The 17,872-nt window shown below is 44.2% G+C and overlaps 1 protein-coding gene across 3 annotated transcripts in view; it reads right to left on the minus strand.

Annotated features, from left to right (window-relative positions):
* The window catches only part of AEBP2 (AE binding protein 2), a 510,714-nt gene that overhangs the window by 186,035 nt on the left and 306,807 nt on the right, over positions 1-17,872 (minus strand). For all 3 annotated transcript variants that reach the window (XM_086920596.1, XM_086920582.1, XM_086920591.1), the window contains exon 6: positions 15,204-15,328. In XM_086920596.1, the coding sequence (XP_086776722.1) occupies positions 15,204-15,328 (125 nt within the window). The remainder of the gene's footprint in view (positions 1-15,203; positions 15,329-17,872) is intronic.

Raw genomic sequence — 17,872 nt, forward strand, 5'->3', positions numbered from 1 at the left:
TGAAGTTGTCTGCCAGCCCAGATCAGCCTCAGAGTCAATGAGCCCAGGTAGTTGAAGGCTTTGGAACAAGTACAGTAGTTTAGGAAATACAACCATCTTCACTATTGCTGCCTGTCCCAATACTGACAGAAGCAGCTTTACCCAATTCTCAACTGATTGGGATACAGATGTTATACATCTACCATAGTTTTAATTGAGGAGTGGTCAGATTAATAGTATTTTATGCCCAGGTATCGGATGCGGCCTGCCTGCCATTTTAGAGGGTATTGAATGGTTGGAGCTGTGGTAGCTATGGTGAACGCGACCAACAAAGATTTCAATCAGTTTATAGTAAGCAAAGACCACACACCAAAAGTAATGATTTCTTTAATCAGTGGATCCAGGTTTTATTTTATTTATTTTATTTTGAGAGTTTTATATAGCGCAAACAAGATCTTTGCAGATAACAGAGCGCTTTACACAGGCAAGGGAGGGCTTCTTGACTCGTAACAGAAAATCGTTGGCATACAGTGAGAGGATGAGCCGACATGTGCTAAACTGTATCGCTCTGTGATGTTGATATTCCCGCAGGATGAAGGCCAGCAGTTCTACAACCAAATGGCATTGGCATAGGAGGTGAAAACATGTTGTTTACCCTTATATAACTGTTGGTTCTGTATATAGGAGGGTCACATTTTAATAACCCTTTCCCCAAGACCATTCGTTCTATGAAGTAAAGTAAGTAAGCCCAATCTAGGAGATTGAGAGCCTTTGTCTCATCTAATAACATGACCATCGCTTTCAGAGAGGAATCTATTAATTTCGTATGGGTGAAAATGGCTTGTAGACTTTCCGAAGTTAACCTGCCTGGTATGAATCCCATCTGACCTGGTCGGACCATAGAAGAGAGAAGTGGCAAGATATTAATGACCATGATTTTAGCTAGGATTTTGTTATCTATATTGATGAGGAAAAGGGTCACAGGAGAACGATAGCTTGCCTGATTCTAACCGGTAAATTTCTATTGCTTCACGAAGAGATGGATGGAGAATACAGGTATTGAATGTCTCATTATGGAGTTCCAGAAGGAGAGGGACCAGTTCTACTGAGTATTCTTTGTTGATCTCTGAAGGGAGTCCATCACTAACTGAGGTCGAGGCATTCTTTAGGGTCTTGATCACCCCCCTTAATTCCTGCAGTGTGATGGGGCCAAAAAGGGGCTACTGTTGATTCGTCTCCAACCAGGTGAGTGTAGCTTTATTTAAATACTCATGTATGTCTGTATTAGGGGTGTCTATTTTAGACAGGTAAAGATCGGTATAGCAATCAACAAATTCTTTAAGGATGTCTTCCTGTTTGTGGACTACTCCAGTTGTGGAGGCTTCAATATGAATCATATCAGTTGATCCTTTGTCTACTATGGGCTGCATCACTGTAGTAAAAGAAATGTGTTACTCACCTGTAACTGCAGTTATCCAGTATTGGTATCTTTCATAGATTCACATGCCTGAATCATTCCCTGTCGTCGTTATGGGAGTCCCCGGTACATAAATAAAGTATTGTCTCATTAGACATAGACTAATAGGCCAAAGGCCTCCTATTAGGTGGTCTGAGTAGGCCAGCTAGGGTGCAGCCAGGACAGTTGCCTTCTCTGTAGGGTCTGGCTGGGGCATACTTGCCAAGAAATTTTTCCACTTGTCTGCGGCCTCACAAAATCCCAGCCTTTTAGATTGAGCCACTTGTTCTTAAGGTCTCCCTCCAGGCCACCCATGATGTTACATAGTGCTTTAAGGAGTCTGTGGCAATTAGAGATGCACTCAACCCTGATCAAAGCCTTGAAGGGTTTTCAGAGGGTGGCATATGTTCCCACCAAGTCATTGTTTTAAGTGAAGAAAAATGTTATGGCCTGACAAATTTCCTCTCGAAACACCTGTTCTAATAGCGTTTCAGGGCTCAGTGTCCGTGTTGGTTTGTTAGTCTGTATGTTGAGTGCAGGTTGTACTGGAGAGTGATCAAACAACATATGTCATAGGTAGTAAATGTGATTCAGTCAGCCCACTGTATCCCATTTCCCCAGTCAGGAATTAGATGAGATGACAATGCATGCATTGCTGAGTAATATGAATTGACTCTAGTGGTTGACTGTGTTTCCCGGAATATAGCTACCAACCTGCTGCCCTGCATAATATTTATGAGTTTCCTACATGCTTGGTTGTGTCAGTCAGCTTCTGCAGTTGAACTACCTATTCTAGGGACAAGAACGGTGTTTAGGTCTCCTGCCTAGAGTATTGTACACAGGCTGGATGCGGTCAGTGCCGCTGAGATATCAGTAAGGACCCGTTCATTTTAACTGGGGCTGTACATATTCACTTAAGTGACATGCTCAGCGCCGAGCAGCCCCTGGACTATCAGATGACACATGTATGCATCACAAGCTATATTTACCTGTCGAATGGGAGCACTCTTTTGATCATGTTCGCCACCAAGAGAAGCAAAGCTGCTGCTTTCTGATGCAGCAAAATATGTTTTGTGTATCAGTATGACGTCTATGGGATGTTGCTTAAAGTAGGCTCGCACTTTGTGGGCTTTACGATGTTCATTAAGCCCCTTACGTTCCAGGTGAGGAGATTGAGTTTATGCTTAAGTGGGTTTCTACAAGCAGCAGTTGATGTATGTGTACAGTCTAAGTAGGCTGTGCTCACCGTCCCAGGGAGTATTGTGCTCAGTATGTGGTTCAGTAAGCATGGATAAGCAGTCATGTGAAATTACATTAACACCCCTTGCCCTGTATCCCCATCAAGCCCAATTTTTTCAATACATTTTCCCTTTAAACTTTGTTTGAGCAGGCATGGTGTAGTAATCTGCCCAGCAAGATGCCACTTGTTCGACTTTCAGTCATGGCGCTAGGGGAGCATATCGAGTGCTAATAGACCTTAGATAGTAATGTTCAGATAGAAAGTCTGCATTTGTCACTGTGTTCAGGATGGATCAGTGCCAACGTGCAGGAGTTATTGGCCTTCTGTGACCTTTCCCACATTCAGTTCTTTCACTATTCGTAGCATTCATCCCAATTTTGGAAAAGGCCTTGGATCTCGCGGACTCCATCATGATGCGATGAAGTGCACTGACTAGTCTCAAACTGGCAGTCAGATTCACGATTATCGGTCTAAGACATCGGGGATACAGCAGATTTCTTTAGTTCTGCATTATCCAGTGTAGTGAAAATGCAGGGTCTGCCAGCGTGTATAATCCGGACTCTAGCTGGGTATAACATGGCGTACTGAACACCAAGTCCTTGTAGCTTTTTTTCAGTTGGGAGGTATTTCCTCCTGGCTTCCTGTAGAGATGAAAGCAGTGGAAAAAAAAGATCACAGTTCTGTCGAGTTGAATTGGCACTTTATTTCAGGAGAGTTTAATAGTATCCCTACCTTTGTGGTTAAGTATTTAAAATATGCAGATGACGTCACCTTATATGAATGCGACCCACAGAAAATCTGGCTCTGACAGGCAGACTTGGTGCGGTTTGGGGGTTACTTAGATCAATTGACCCAAGTCAATTATCTTCCCCCTCACAGATGGTACAAAACACTTCGTAACTGAATGCTCATTGATGTGGTCCACAGAACCAGTAAAATACCTAGGTATGTGGCTCAGCAGGGACCTGGAGAAACTCTGAAGAGCCAACTACAGCTGTACTGTCGAATGGCTAGAGGATAGAATACAGATTTGGTTCAAATTGCCTTTGTCTACTATGGGCTGCATCACTGTAGTAAAAGAAATGTGTTACTCACCTGTAACTGCAGTTATCCAGTATTGGTATCTTTCATAGATTCACATGCCTGAATCATTCCCTGTCGTCGGGATGGGAGTCGCCGGTACATAAATAAAGTATTGTCTCATTAGACATAGAGTAATAGGTCAAAGGCCTCACATTAGTAACATATCCAGGTCCTTTTGTAATAAAGGACCAAACTCTAGAGAGCAACCAATCAACTGCCACCACCCTGTGGAACCTTCCTGGAAGGAGCTTTAGTCCCTCAAATTTTCGTAAGCACAGTGCTATATAGAGGTACAACTGAGAGTACTAGGTGAGTCCTTTCAAGGGAGACGGGTGGGTTGCATGTGAATCTAAGAAAGATACCAATACTGGATAACAGCAATTACAGGTAAGTAACGCATTTCTTATCCAATATTAGGGTATCTTTCATAGATTCACAATCCTGAATCACAATAGAAAGCAATGATAAGCACATTTCCTTCTGCATAAAGAACATAAAAGCATTAGTATATATATATATATATATATATATATATATATATATATATATAGATCACAACATTAAAATGCAAAGCAATAAGTTGCAAGTCTGGCAAAAGGTACAACAGTGAGAGAAATGTGCGCGGAAAAATAAGAGATAGGCTGGTGGGAAGAATGGAAGGTTCACCTCTATCGAAATAGATAACGCAACACCGCCTGTCCCACTGCAGCATCCTTTGTTAGCTCTGTATCCAAACAGTAATGTTTGGTAAATGTATGCAGAGTCTTCCATGTTGCCGCTCTGCAAATGTCTGTGATGGGCACACCTGCAAATAGTACCATAGAAGTAGAAACTGCCCTAGTGGAATGGGCACGAATTCTTGATTGTAAAGGTTGACCAGCCTGCTGGTGACAGAAGACAATAGCACCAGAGATCCATCTGGAAATACTTTGCTTTGTGAGGGGGAAACCCTTCCTGGACAAACTAAGACACAAAAAGTTGGTTGGACTTGTGGAAAGTTTAATTTAAGGCAGCGTTTCAAATCCATAGAATGTAGAGCTCTTTCAACTGCTGTTTGAGGATTCGGAAAGAAAGTCTTTAGACAATAGGTTCATTTAGGTGGAAGTCCGACTGTACTTTTGGAATAAATTTTGGATTAGTTTGAAGAATTACCCGGTCATTCTTGAACTGAAGAAAGGGATCTTGTATTGTGAAAACGTGAAGGCCGTTAACACGTTTTGCGGATGCAAGGGCTAGAAGAAGCGCAGTTTTCCAGGAAAGGAACTTGAGGTCAACTCTGGTATCGGCTTAAAAGGGACAGAATCTTTTCCATTTAAAGGAGTAAGTCCTGTTTGTACTATCCGCCCGGGCGCGAGATAAGACAGCTCGGCAGTCAGGAGGAATGTTCAAATCCTAAAATTCGTGGAACTCAGAAGCCAGGCCGATAATTTGAGAGATGCTGGGTCCGGGTGTTGGACTTGTTCGTGATCCATTGTGAGGAGGGATGGGCACAGTGTCAACGGAATTGGAGGTTGCAGGGAGAGGAGATGAAGTTCCGTGAACCAATGTTGGGGAGGCCATGCTGGGGCTATTAGAATCAGTGTGCACGGCTTTGCCTTCATCTTCCTGAGGAGCCTGGGAATCAGGGGAATCGGCGGAAAGGCGTAGGCGAATAAGTCGAACCATGCTATTGAAAATGCATTCCCCAGAGATCCCTGTTGGGGATTCCACCTTGTGAAGTGTTGGCATTTGGCGTTCTGTGGCGTGGCAAACAGATCCAACAGTGGTTCGCCCCACAGAGAGAAGATGCTGTTGAGAGTATCTTGGTTTAACTCCCACTCGTGGCAGGTTGTCTGCATTCTGCTCAGCGAGTCTGCCAATGCATTGTCTTTTCCGGAACATACTCCACTCACAGGGAAACTTTGTGCTGAAGAGACCAGTTCCAAATTTTCTGAGATTCTTGAGAGAGTGAGAGTGAACGAGTCCCTCCTTGCTGGTTCAACTAGTGCATGGTCATAGTATTGTCCATTCTGACAGGCATTTGTGAACTTTTTATTCTGGGAAGGAGAACCAGGAGGGCTAGATAGACAGCTCTGAGTTCTAGGAGGTTTATGTGCAGTTTCTGCTTGTAAGACGACCACTTACCGCTGATCCGAAGCTCCTAAAGGAAGGCTCCCCAACCTTCCAGAGACGCATCGGTGGTTATAACTTGAGGGGAGGCTTGAGTTAGGAAGGATAGGTCTCAAGACAGATTTTTGGGCTAAATCCACCAGTTGAGAGCGGCGACCATCTGAGGAGTCACCTGTATAATGTCGTCGAAAGATCCGCTGGTTTGAATCCACTGAGCGGAGAGAGCCTCTTGAAGAGGACGCATGCGGAGACGACAGTAAAGACCTAGAAGGATGCAGGAAGACATCATTCCGAGGAGGGATTTGATTAGGCGCACTGAAAGAGATTGTCTTGCGCGTACGCGTTCTGCCAAACGCAGGAGTTTTAGTTGTCGCTCCTGCGATGATTAAGCTTTTTTCAGGACCGTATCCAGGACAGCTCCCAGAAATGCTATCCGCTGAGAAGGCTGTAGAACTGACTTGTCTGGGTTGAGGGTAAGGGCCTAATCTTCTGGAAAGCCGCAGACAGGCCTGGAAGACCTTCTCGTGCTGTCGAGAGACGGTGTCTTGACGAGCCAGTCGTCGAGATAAGGAAAGATCTGGTGATGTTGTCTGAGGTATGCAGCCACTGGAGATAGGCATTTTGTGAAGATGCGTGGGGCTGATATGAGCCCGAAAGGCATGACCCGGAATTGGTAATGTCTGCCCGCCACAGCGAACCTCAGAAACTTCTTGTGCCTTCTGTGGATAGGAATATGAAAGTAGGCATCTTGGAGGTCCAAGGATACCATGTAGTCGGTCGCATTGAGAAGTTGTAGGACTTCCTGGATAGTGACTGTAAGATTTGAGGGTCTCTAGTTGGAACAGGTATGAACTTGTGACAAATAGGGATTCTTGCCTCTAGTCAGGGTAAGGGGGTAAACTCCTAAAATAACCCCTGCTCACCCCCTTGGTAGCGTGGCACTAGCACACAGGCTTATCTCAGAGGCAGTGTGTAAAGCATTTGTGACCACATACAGTAACCCAGTGACAACACTACAGATGGACACCACACAGTTGTATATTAAAAATAAGTATTCTTTATATAGATTTAACACAAGACCATAAACAACAAAAACACACTATACTATACTTAAGATGGTAGTTTTAGCTTAGCGTAGTTGAGTTCAGTTCTTAAGATGCAACACTGTGCGTCAATGTACCTTACGATGCGTTGCGCTTCCACAACAAGTAATGTTGCAGCGATGGAAATGTGGCAAAGTTCCGGTGCAAAGAAATAAAGACGTGAAGATCTTCCAGATGCGGTACGCTTCTCAGATGATGCGAGAAGTCTCGATTCGATGCGTCAACTGCAGCGGCGACACCCTTGTTAAGCGATGCGACGGCAACAGCTTCAGCTGCGACACTCTTCTTTGACGTTTGAGAGAAGCTTCCACACAATGCGACAACTACAGCGCCGACATCCGAGATGCGACGCAGCAGCTCCGACGGTGGCGCCCTGCTACAAGGAATGCGAGGCGCTTTCCTCGATGCAGTGCAATACGACAGCTACAGAGCAGATATTCAAGATGCGACGGCAGCAACAGCGACCTGCTTCTTCCTCATTGAGTCGCGCTTCCAGCACCTTGAGACATGCAGTCCCTCAGAAGACCCAAAACAGCAGAAGGCACTTCCAAAGAACTCTGGGGATCTGGGGGGTGAAGTCTGTTGTCCCGGAGACTTCAGCAGGAGGCAAGCTTTATTCCAAGCCCTTGGAGATCCTTCACAAGTTGAAAGTAAAGCACACAAAGTTCTTTCTCCTCTCTTTGGCAGTCAGGCAACCATTGCAGGCCAATCCCCTAAGCAGCACTTCAGCTTAGGAATAGTCTCTCCTCAGTTTCTTCAGGATCCTCTCCTCAGCAGAGGTTTCATCATGTAGTCCAAAAGTGATCTAATTTATTAGGATCAGGGTCCCAATATTTATACGCCAAAATCATTTGTCCTCTGAGGGCAGAGGGGCCTTTGCCCAGTCCAAGCCAGTTCTGAAGCACTCCGTTTACAGGACTCCTTCTTTCCTTTCACAGTGCAGGGCAGAAACATCAGATGCCCCACGGAAGGAGGAGCCAGCATTGTGGAGGGAAAGCACAGCCTTGGAGCACTTTACTGACAAGATTCCTTCTCTTCATTCACTGTGCAGGGCAGAGGCATCAGCCGGACCACAGGAGGTGGAGCCAGCATTGTGGAAGGCAGGCACAGCCCTATTCAAGGTTCAGGTGCAACTCCTCCCTCCCATCTAGATGCAGATCACTCTATTCACCACTGGGCAGACCCATTCTGTCTCTTGGAATCCCCCAGTCCAGTCATTCACAAACACCAGACGAGGAATACACAACCTAGCAGAGGCAGGCTTTGGATAGTTAGACCAGAAAATACCAACTTTCTAAAAGTGATATTTTCAAACACAGAATGTTAAAATATGTATTTTATCATTCTGAATCCAGGCATACTAAACTCTAATTTCTTTTATGTTCCCTGAGTCCGTTAGGATTATAAAAATGTAATAATCTAACTGCCCATTCTGGCCTATGGAGAACAGGTAGCCTTGCAATAGTGAAAAACGAAAATGGCTGTAATTCACTATTAGGACATGCCACACACATCAGGGCTTGTCCTACCTTATACTTACAATGCACCCTGCCCTTGGGCCTACGATAGGGGTGCCTGATATGAAGAAATGGGAAGGTTTAGGGACTGGCAAGTGGGTGCACTTTGCCAGTCAGCCTGACAGTACCAGGCTGCACGCAGGATCTGCAATGGCAGACCTTAGGCACATTTTACCAGGCTGCTTCTGTGGGTGGCACAACCAATGCTGCAAGCCCACCAGCAGCATTTGGATTTACAAGCCCTGGGCACACAGTGCACTGTACTAGCGTCTGACAATTAAACCAAACAAGTCATTAATGGAATCACTAATCAATACATTAACTTACAATAGGAAGCACTTGCACTGTGGCACTGGACAGCAGTGGCACAGCGCCCAAAGCATCTAATACCAGCAAAAACACATGAGGCAACAGCAAAAATGGAAGGGAGACCCACGCCAATGGTGCCAGGTCTAACAGTAACCATGCAAAATGATTGCCTTTTCAAGTACTTGTTTAGACTTCTTAGATATAGGATCAGTCTCCATTTCTTTTCCTTTTTGCGCACCAAGAAGAACTAGGAGTAAAAAACTTGTCCTCTTTGACGAACAGGTACCCGTTCTATAGCACCCTTCTGGAGAATTGATGATATTTCCAGGAGTAAGAGGTGTAAATGTTTGTGATTCATAGGTGTTGGCGTTGGAGTTTGCACAAATTCCAGAGAATGTCCAAACTGCACCAGCTGGAGAACCCAACGATCCGTTGTGATTTGATTCCACGATCTTTTAAAGTCTTTGTTGAAAAAGTATGACATACTTTGCAGTCTTTAGGAGTATGACCGGATAAAGACAGTAGAGGCAGTCCTTATGCTGGCCATCGACAAGCAATCTCTTCTTTTTGCAAGTATCACAGGGCCTAAAAAGGCCTTTCTTAGGAGTATCCAACATGAAGACAGTAAAGACTTCACTCAGATGGAGAAATATCCGAAGAAAATACCTTAAATCCAAAGATAAGGAAAAAACCTGAGCAGAGCTCAGTGGAGACTCCCGTAGCACGATGTGCAGTAGAAAATCTGAGGGACTAGACCTCCTTCCAGGGAGGTTCCAGAGGGTGGTGGCAGCTGATTGGTTGCTCTTTAGAGTTTGTTCCTTATTACAAAAGGAACTGGATATGTTACTAATGTGACTCTATATGTCTAATGGTAAATTTCTTTATTTATGCACCGGGGGACTTCCATCCAGACGATGGGGAATGATTCAGGTATGTGAATCTATGAAAGATCCCCTAATACTGGATAAATGGTCATACTGCCAAAGTTCCTTTACCTCTTCCTTAACATCTGTATAATACTCACTAATCACTTTTTCAATTGATTGAGATCAAACCTGGTGTCGCTAATCTGGGCAGGTAAGCAAGCACGGGCCTCTTGTGAACTGTTAACCCTACTTCTTAGATAGGGTGGGGCTGGGATCTCCAGATATGCAGCTTTATGCACTCAAGCTCAATTCCTACACTATTGGATCTACCAGACCTCATTCCAACCTCATGTGGCAATATAGGCAGATCTATCATCCCCGTGGCCTTTACAAACTGCACTTTATTTATCCTGCAAGCTCTCCAGGACTGAGATCGACATGATGGAGTGCGTCAGATAGGCCTGGGAGGACTTGAAAAACCAGGCCGGACAGGCGATTTTGAATGCTCCCTCTATCTCCCTTGCCATAAAGCCACTGCAGGATAAAGGGGCCATAGCATGCATCCCCAAGTCTAATATCAGAACATTCTCAGATCTATATCCCAATTGCATCATATCGTGCTTATTCAACACCACAGCACAAACATGCAACTTTGACTCGCTGCTATAGTACCAATTGAGGGCCACCTGCAGAGAGGTGCATGATACTTTCCCATTCCCTCTGCCGACCCTTTCAAAATTTGAACACATGCTCACCTCACCATCACCACGCCAACTCATCACTCTCCTATACAATCAAATGCAACTATACTCACCTATCACATCCCCTAAAGTGCTTGACATGTGGAACGCAGACATACATCAACACATTACCAACAAACAATAGACTTTCTGTTGCAGTCAGCTGACACTCCTGTCTCCAAATTACAGACTGCATCTCATCCACTTTAAATACCTACATTGTCTCTACTGCACGCCAGTGCATCTCTCCAGAATGGGGCTCATCACTGATCCACACTGCATGCATTGTGGCTTACTACAGCCTACATTCTTACATCATACATGGCAGTGTACAAGAGTACTTTAATTTTGGGCAAAGGTATTTGAAATCATATGTGCGATCACTAACCACTCCCTACCTTTTACTGTCATGGTGGAACTGCTGGGCTATGTTGAACACGTACCCACAGCCCTCCGACGACTCATGGCTAATGCTGAAAAACGTCTCTCAGTCATACCTATTCTTGTAAGTTGTTTGTCAAACCTTTCCTGTATTGCATCCAATCTGCAAGTCAGGGTGTCTATTTTTGAATCTACTGTGGCTAGGCTGCACCTCATTTCTAAAGGTAGTAGTCTCATATCGGAAATGTTGTGAGGTAAGGGTGGCGACATCTCATGCACTTCAGAGAAATCCGTAGGTCCTGTGCTCTCTGACGAGCTAGCGAACCCCTACCTGGTACTCTCAAAGGTGAGTTTTGTTTGTTTAACGTCGGATTTGCCCATGGTACTACCTTATAGACTGGCGGGGCCAAGTGAGTGTGCATCAGGCCAGGGTTATCTGATGCTGTTACCCCAAACCGTGACCTTCTCCCAGTGACTACCTCCTCCACACACCTTCAGGTGGTAGATGTAGGGTGGTGTATGTTTCACTGTTCATGGTCCACCGGGAGCATGACCACTGCATAAGTAAAGCATGCGTTTCCCCAGCAAAACAGGCCTCACTGTCTCTAGAGGTGTGGTAAAATGGTGAGTCTCAATCTGAGCATGTACTCACTGCTAGGGAATGATTTCCCCGGACAGCCAAGGTCAAGTTGCTCACTATTTGTTGCGTGCTGATCACAGCAGATTAATTAGTACCCGGGCTCAGGAACAGAAGTGTTTGGTTAGCTGGGTGTGTACAGATGCACCACGTGGTCAGGGACAAGGAGCTGGGCCACTCTCAAAGGTGGTCTAAGTAATGCAGACATCCCTCAAGGGCTGCTTGGTCCTGGTGTAGTGAGTCCGGGCTCGCTTGTTAGTGCCTGTGCACTGCAGAGGAGTACGTCCTCTACACCAAGGGAGACTTTTGGTGTTTGTTGAAGTGCTGGCAAGCTATCCAAGGCTTTGGTAGTTCATCAGCTCTGAGGACGAGTCACTCTGTCACGATTTTTTAGAGAGGGCTGAGGACGGCAGTGTTTCTCGCGAAAAGTCCAAAGTTCAGCTGCTTTTCTCACCAGGCAGTGACTCGTCTTCTTCCTTCTGTTGATCCGTCAAATCGGAGTTTATGGGTTCAGGGGTGTCACCTAAGTACTTAATTTAGGGGCGTTTAGAGGGAGTGACAGGTAGTAGTCAATATGCTATCTACCCAACTAATTTTTCTGCCTGCCTTACTGCCAAAAAGTGGGTCAGGACAGAGGGGTGGGCACCTCCACCATCTGGAGCGGCCCCGGATCGCATATCAAAGGCGGCAGGGCCTACGAAGCTCCTTGCCCTGGAATGCCCATCCTGCTTGGACAAGGCGTGAACACCTCCGCTCAGAGAAGGCTTTGTTCCTGGCCTCTGAGAGTTAAGGCTCTCACCTGTCTATGTTGGCTGGCTGGTCGAGACCATTCAGTTAACACACTAGTAGTCATTAGATTTTTAGGGGGCACCTCTGATGGGCTCGCACAGTGCATCTATTAATAAATCCAGCACTGGCATCAGTGTGGTTTTATTAAAACAATGTGTTTGGTACCAAACACCTTGAGGTACAGTAAATCCGTCATGTAGCTGGGGAACTCGTAATTACGTGTGTCAATGACCATGTACTCATCATGGCTTCCCTGAGCCCTGGTAAAATCTAAGGGTGAACTAAGTTATCACCAGGACATATCCACTCTTGCTGATATGTCCTCAAATGGGTATTAGGCACCCAGCCATAGGGCTGTAATGTCTGCTGTAGGGGTAACTTACCTATACCACATGCAGTGTTTTGCTGGCATGGCCCACAGAGGGGTGTGCCATGTCAAATCTTCGGTTCTCTCTACACAGAGTAACGCAGGCTGCAATGGCAGTTTGCATGAGCTTGGTGAGGGGTCCCTTAGGGTGGCCCAATCTGTGCTGAAGCCCTTAGGGACCCTCTTTAGTTCCAAGGCCCCGGGTACCAGGGGTACCACTTACTAGTGACTTACAAGGATCCTAAAGGGATCGCCAAGTGTGGAATAATTATACAGTTTTAGGAAAGTACAATGGTGCCAGGGACCTGGTTAGCAGGAACTCAGCACATTTTCAGTCAAAGTTGCACCAGATACCATGCAAAAAGTGGACGAGTACTGCAACAAAAACCCAGTTTTTTACACTTACCAACCCATAGGAAAAATCTGGCACCAAGAAAATGCAAGCAGCTGGCCCCCACTGATGGATTTCCAGTGAGAAGTTAGGGAAACAAAGTTGCAGGACCATTTGAATCAGCTTGACACTAGCATATGTTAAAATCACAGATGGGTCCCCATAAAAGTACAGAGGTGGGACTTCTTCATATTACAGGATATACTCAAAATATCCTTTGTACCAACAACTTTGCGGTGTTGCAGGACCAATCACCTGCATTTGGTAATCTGGATAATCATACGTTACTAAAAGTTCAACATTTCAAGTACTTATTTGGCTTGGTTAGGATATTTTGGAGGGTGGAAAATCCCATTAAGCCTCTTAACTAGCATACACTGAGGCATACCAATTATGCTATTTATGTATATACAATCAGCCACTGTTAACCTTCAATAAAAAGAAGGATCTCAGTTTTCAGACTTTGCGGACAACACTAATATTGCAGTCAATGCTGCATGGGCCCCTTAATCAATAAAGCAATTTAGGAAGGTGTCCCTAAGATATCGATCCTGGGCAAGCCACAGCTGGGTACCGTTGAAATATAAACGTAAAACAGCTAAGCAGGATTCCTTGCTTTTTCAGGTCAAAACATCACGCCAACATACAAAAATACTTTTAAGAAAATACATTCTTGGTGAAAACAGAATTCCAAATAAATATGTGAATGTTCATGTTATTTAAAAGAATGTACTTTATCACACCTATAAACGGTACAATAAGGCATATGATGGTAGGTTCGGTAACCGTTCTGATTAGACTATGCCAACAGCCATTATCAGGGGGTAATATAACACAATTTTCTTAAGTTCAGTGAGTTTAAAACATTTTTTGAGTAAGGCTTAGAATATGCGTCGATAAACAGGAACATGTGTCAAATGACAGATGCAGGTTGCAGTTGTTACAAGTCAAGGACACAACAGTGTGAAATTGTTTTTATCCCACAAAGTCATTCACAGTAAAGATACCCAAGCTCCTGCAAATGGCTTCAATCCAAACTCACCCTAAACTGTGAAATAAGCGTCCTTTGTCACTAAGGATTGACCCTCAAGGTGGCCTTGAGGCCATGCCTTAAACACTGTTTTTCAAGTAAACCTTTTCACTACACTTAAAGGCAACGGTTTGCCTATTACGCAGAAGGGAACTGTGTACCTATTCTTACTTACCAGTCCGCAGTTTCTGAAAACCACTTCACCACCCTGCCTGAAATGTCAAGGTTCCTTGACTTGCGGAGTGATGCACTTTAGGAATAATATTCAAAGGATTTAAAGACATTGGATCCATTACTCAGTCATTATATTTGTTTTAGATAATCTAGGCCAAAACAATTGATTTTGAATAGCATGATTTTCACTTTTTCAAGCCTATCCATTCATCACGGAGTTAAGTTACATTGGAATAGAGCTGCTAGGCTCCACATTAGGCTTGCTAAAGTTGCAGGGAAATCAATCACCTAGAAAGTCAATGATCTGATGTCCTTTTAACACCACAAACGACTGGCAAGGAGATATTGTCCAATTGCTAAACTGCTGGCAATTGAAGCTGGAGATCTGGATCTTAACCCCATTCTAGTGAGAATTTTAGAAAGCTCAGTTAAAATCCCTGTGCCTAACAGTGCAGTGTAAATACATGTGAATTGTGACATAACACCCAGCATATAGTATAACTGCAAATTCCCAATGAACGGCCCAGTCTTGTATCGTCATTCATTGGACCCTATTAATGTGTAGCATGTAACTGCCCTATATGCGTTTGTGCTATAAAACTAGCACTACTTACAGCTTTAAATTCCTCTAATGTCCAATAGTGGATTGCCACTGCTTATTATGGCAGGTTTAGATGAATATTTTAAAGTTTGACCATCTAAATTCCAATATTTGGAAAATCCGATGAGCCTAAAATCTGTCAAAGACGATCAACATCATTGACTGGAATGAGAGACTTTTTATACTATGCTCTTCCATAAATGGTTATGTAGAAGGCTAAGACATTGTTGTAAAGCTATTGCCAGTTAAATTAAGGAGAGAATTAACTGTGAGAAGGCTGGAAAAACGGCTACCAGAGAAACTAACTTGTGCAAGGGCCAGAGTTTACCAACACGCGTACATAACACATCTAAAACACTGTTGTTGTGTCACATAAAAATTTGTTTTAAAGCAAATAAAGAAGTCTTTCAGTTGTAATACACATTACTTACGGTACTATGAAAGACAACACTGTGTCCATTTCCTACACTTTCAATTTGAGCAGACAGGTTAAAGCAGATGGCACGATGTCGAATAGCGTCCAGCGTTTGTGCATCAAAAAAATCATGGGGTCTTGCTGGAATCAAAAGGTTAAGGAAACAATTGTCAAAACTATAAAACGTGAAGAGGGTACAGCCATGTTATTAAGCTGTTTCAATGAATACACTTTTAAAAACTTCATCATGCAGTTCCAATTAGTACAATTTTAATAACCCCATCATGCAGCGCTTTACTACTTTATCCAAAATTAATATGAATTAAATAAATTGGTAATTAAGCGGTAACACTTATTTTAAAGGTTGATGCTCATTGTAGATTAAGGATTTAGTAGATTACTGGCATACAGACATTCGATTTGAAATAGTTCATGAGGGTCTAAAAAGCAATCTTTTGAGGCACAGCGAGAAGGAAGATCTTAAATTCCATGCTGTGCAACACCAACCACACCACCAGGATCCTTCAGATTAGACAGAGTCGTTTGTATTATCAGTTTGCTGCATAAAACAAGCTCATGTCTCGAAGCTGAAATGGAGGTTGGGTTGGTTATACGTAACAAGTACAATTCTCTTTATGAATTACGAATTCATCAGGCATTTAATTTACTCTTAAATATGGATAGTGTTAAAGTAATTTGTGCCGTTTTTTAACATCCTCCATGAATTTTGGGGTTAAAAACAAGGTGGTAATTGAAAATAAGGAGTCAAACTCTTCTTTTGGTAAACACTGGATTAACCAAAGGAGAAGAAGCAGTTTTAATGTCTATTCTTATAAGTAGAGATGCGTGTAGATAAGAATATTTCAGTTGGAAACCCCTCTGTGTAGATTGTAAGCAGTGCACCCAAACCACTGCAGTGTACGTCCTTTGGCAGTTCGCTGCATGGGGTCAGCCACCCTGCCCCCTAATCTGAATGGACGTCAACCCTAACCCCCTCACATTTTATTTTTTAATTATTTACATGATCCCATGGGATTCCAGTGGAATCGCAGAGCCCCCCGAAAAAGAAAAAATATTAACACACTATATATATATATATATATATATATACACACACACACACAATTTGTATTTAAAAAAGATATATATATATATATATATATATATATTTGACCCCTTTGGGACCAGCCTTCAAGGTAGAAGGGTTCAGGGTACCCCTTTATTGCCCGCTTATCTCCTTTTTCTAATTTTCAGGACATGGGGGCTGAGTTCTGTAATGGCGGCCAAAATATTTCACTTCATGTTGCGGCCAGGCAGTCTGAACTCCCAAGGGAGAATTCCGCCCCCACAGGAACAAGGCACCTAATGGGAAGAAAGTCCCCTCCCCCCAAGACAATCAGAATGCTCTATTATTAAAGTTGCATGGCGGCGAGATTCCACCAACCCCAACCGTCCAGATATACATACATTTTGACCCTTCATTTGTCAAAAACTAGTGAACCGATTTACACCAAATCATAGAAAGCATGCTTTCTATGTAAAGCTTTCTGCCCAATTTGGTGTCATTCCGTTCACCCATTTGTACTGTCGGGATATTCAATAATCCATATGGAAAGTGCATGAGGAAATTGCGTTTCAGGGGCCATTTTTTTCTCAGTCCCCGCTTGAAAAACTTTCAAGGAAGCATCTGCTGTGGATAATATTTTTAGTTGGAATGTGAACGGACTCGGGGACAAAATGAAACAAAGTATTGTGATCCAATATATTAGACAGCAGGCTCCCACATTGTCCTACTTCAGGAAACCCATTTGGTAGGGAACACCTGTAAAACGTTACATAGAGGAGGGTACACAATGCTCACACATGCAGAATTTACTACGGGCTCACAGGGTTGGAATTTTGGCACGGAAACGCTTCCCCCTTGCAGTCAACTCAATGTGAGCAGATGACCGGGGCAGGTATATAGGAGTCACTGGGACCTGGGAGGGCCATACGATCACGCTTATGTCAGTATATGTCCCTCATGGGCTTCAAGCAGCTACCTTGAAAGACCCGAGCGCGTTCCTGCTTGCATTGCTGGAGGGGCTCTTGGTGCTTGGGGGTGACCTCAACTCGGTAGTCTCGGCTGAACTTGACCATCATCCCCCTTGACAGGGCGGCTCTTCCCCCCACAGTAGCTGCCAGACTGACACAATGGGACTGGTGGATGGGTGGAGGTCCTTTAACCCAGATATAATTCAGCACACTTGTTTCTCCGGAGCCCATCGTAGCCTTTCCCGCATAGATTACATGTTGCTTCCTGCCACACACCTCTCCTACATACACAAAATCAGGCACCTCGCCAGAGGTATCTCGGACCACTCTCCCATCTGGGAACATTTAGTACTCAACCACGTAAGGGTGGGAAGGATAGCCCCACAGGTATGTAGTGCGCTTTACAAATGCAGAGAATGAAGGAACCATAGACTCGGCCCGAATACTTTGTGAAGCCTTCAAAACAGTAATAAGTGGGCACGCCCTTTCCTAAATTTTGGGTAGGAAGAAAGAGAAACAGGCGGCCATTGCTGAGGCAGAGGCCGAGGTTGGCCAGTTGGAGCACTCCCTAGACACGCACTTCACGCCTGAGTTGCTCCACTCATTGAATCAAACAGAGTGAATATAAAGCGCTTCTCACCGCCACAGCCC

The sequence above is a fragment of the Lissotriton vulgaris genome, chromosome 1_1 (genome assembly GCF_964263255.1).
Source record: "Lissotriton vulgaris chromosome 1_1, aLisVul1.2, whole genome shotgun sequence".
Taxonomy (NCBI): domain Eukaryota; kingdom Metazoa; phylum Chordata; class Amphibia; order Caudata; family Salamandridae; genus Lissotriton; species Lissotriton vulgaris.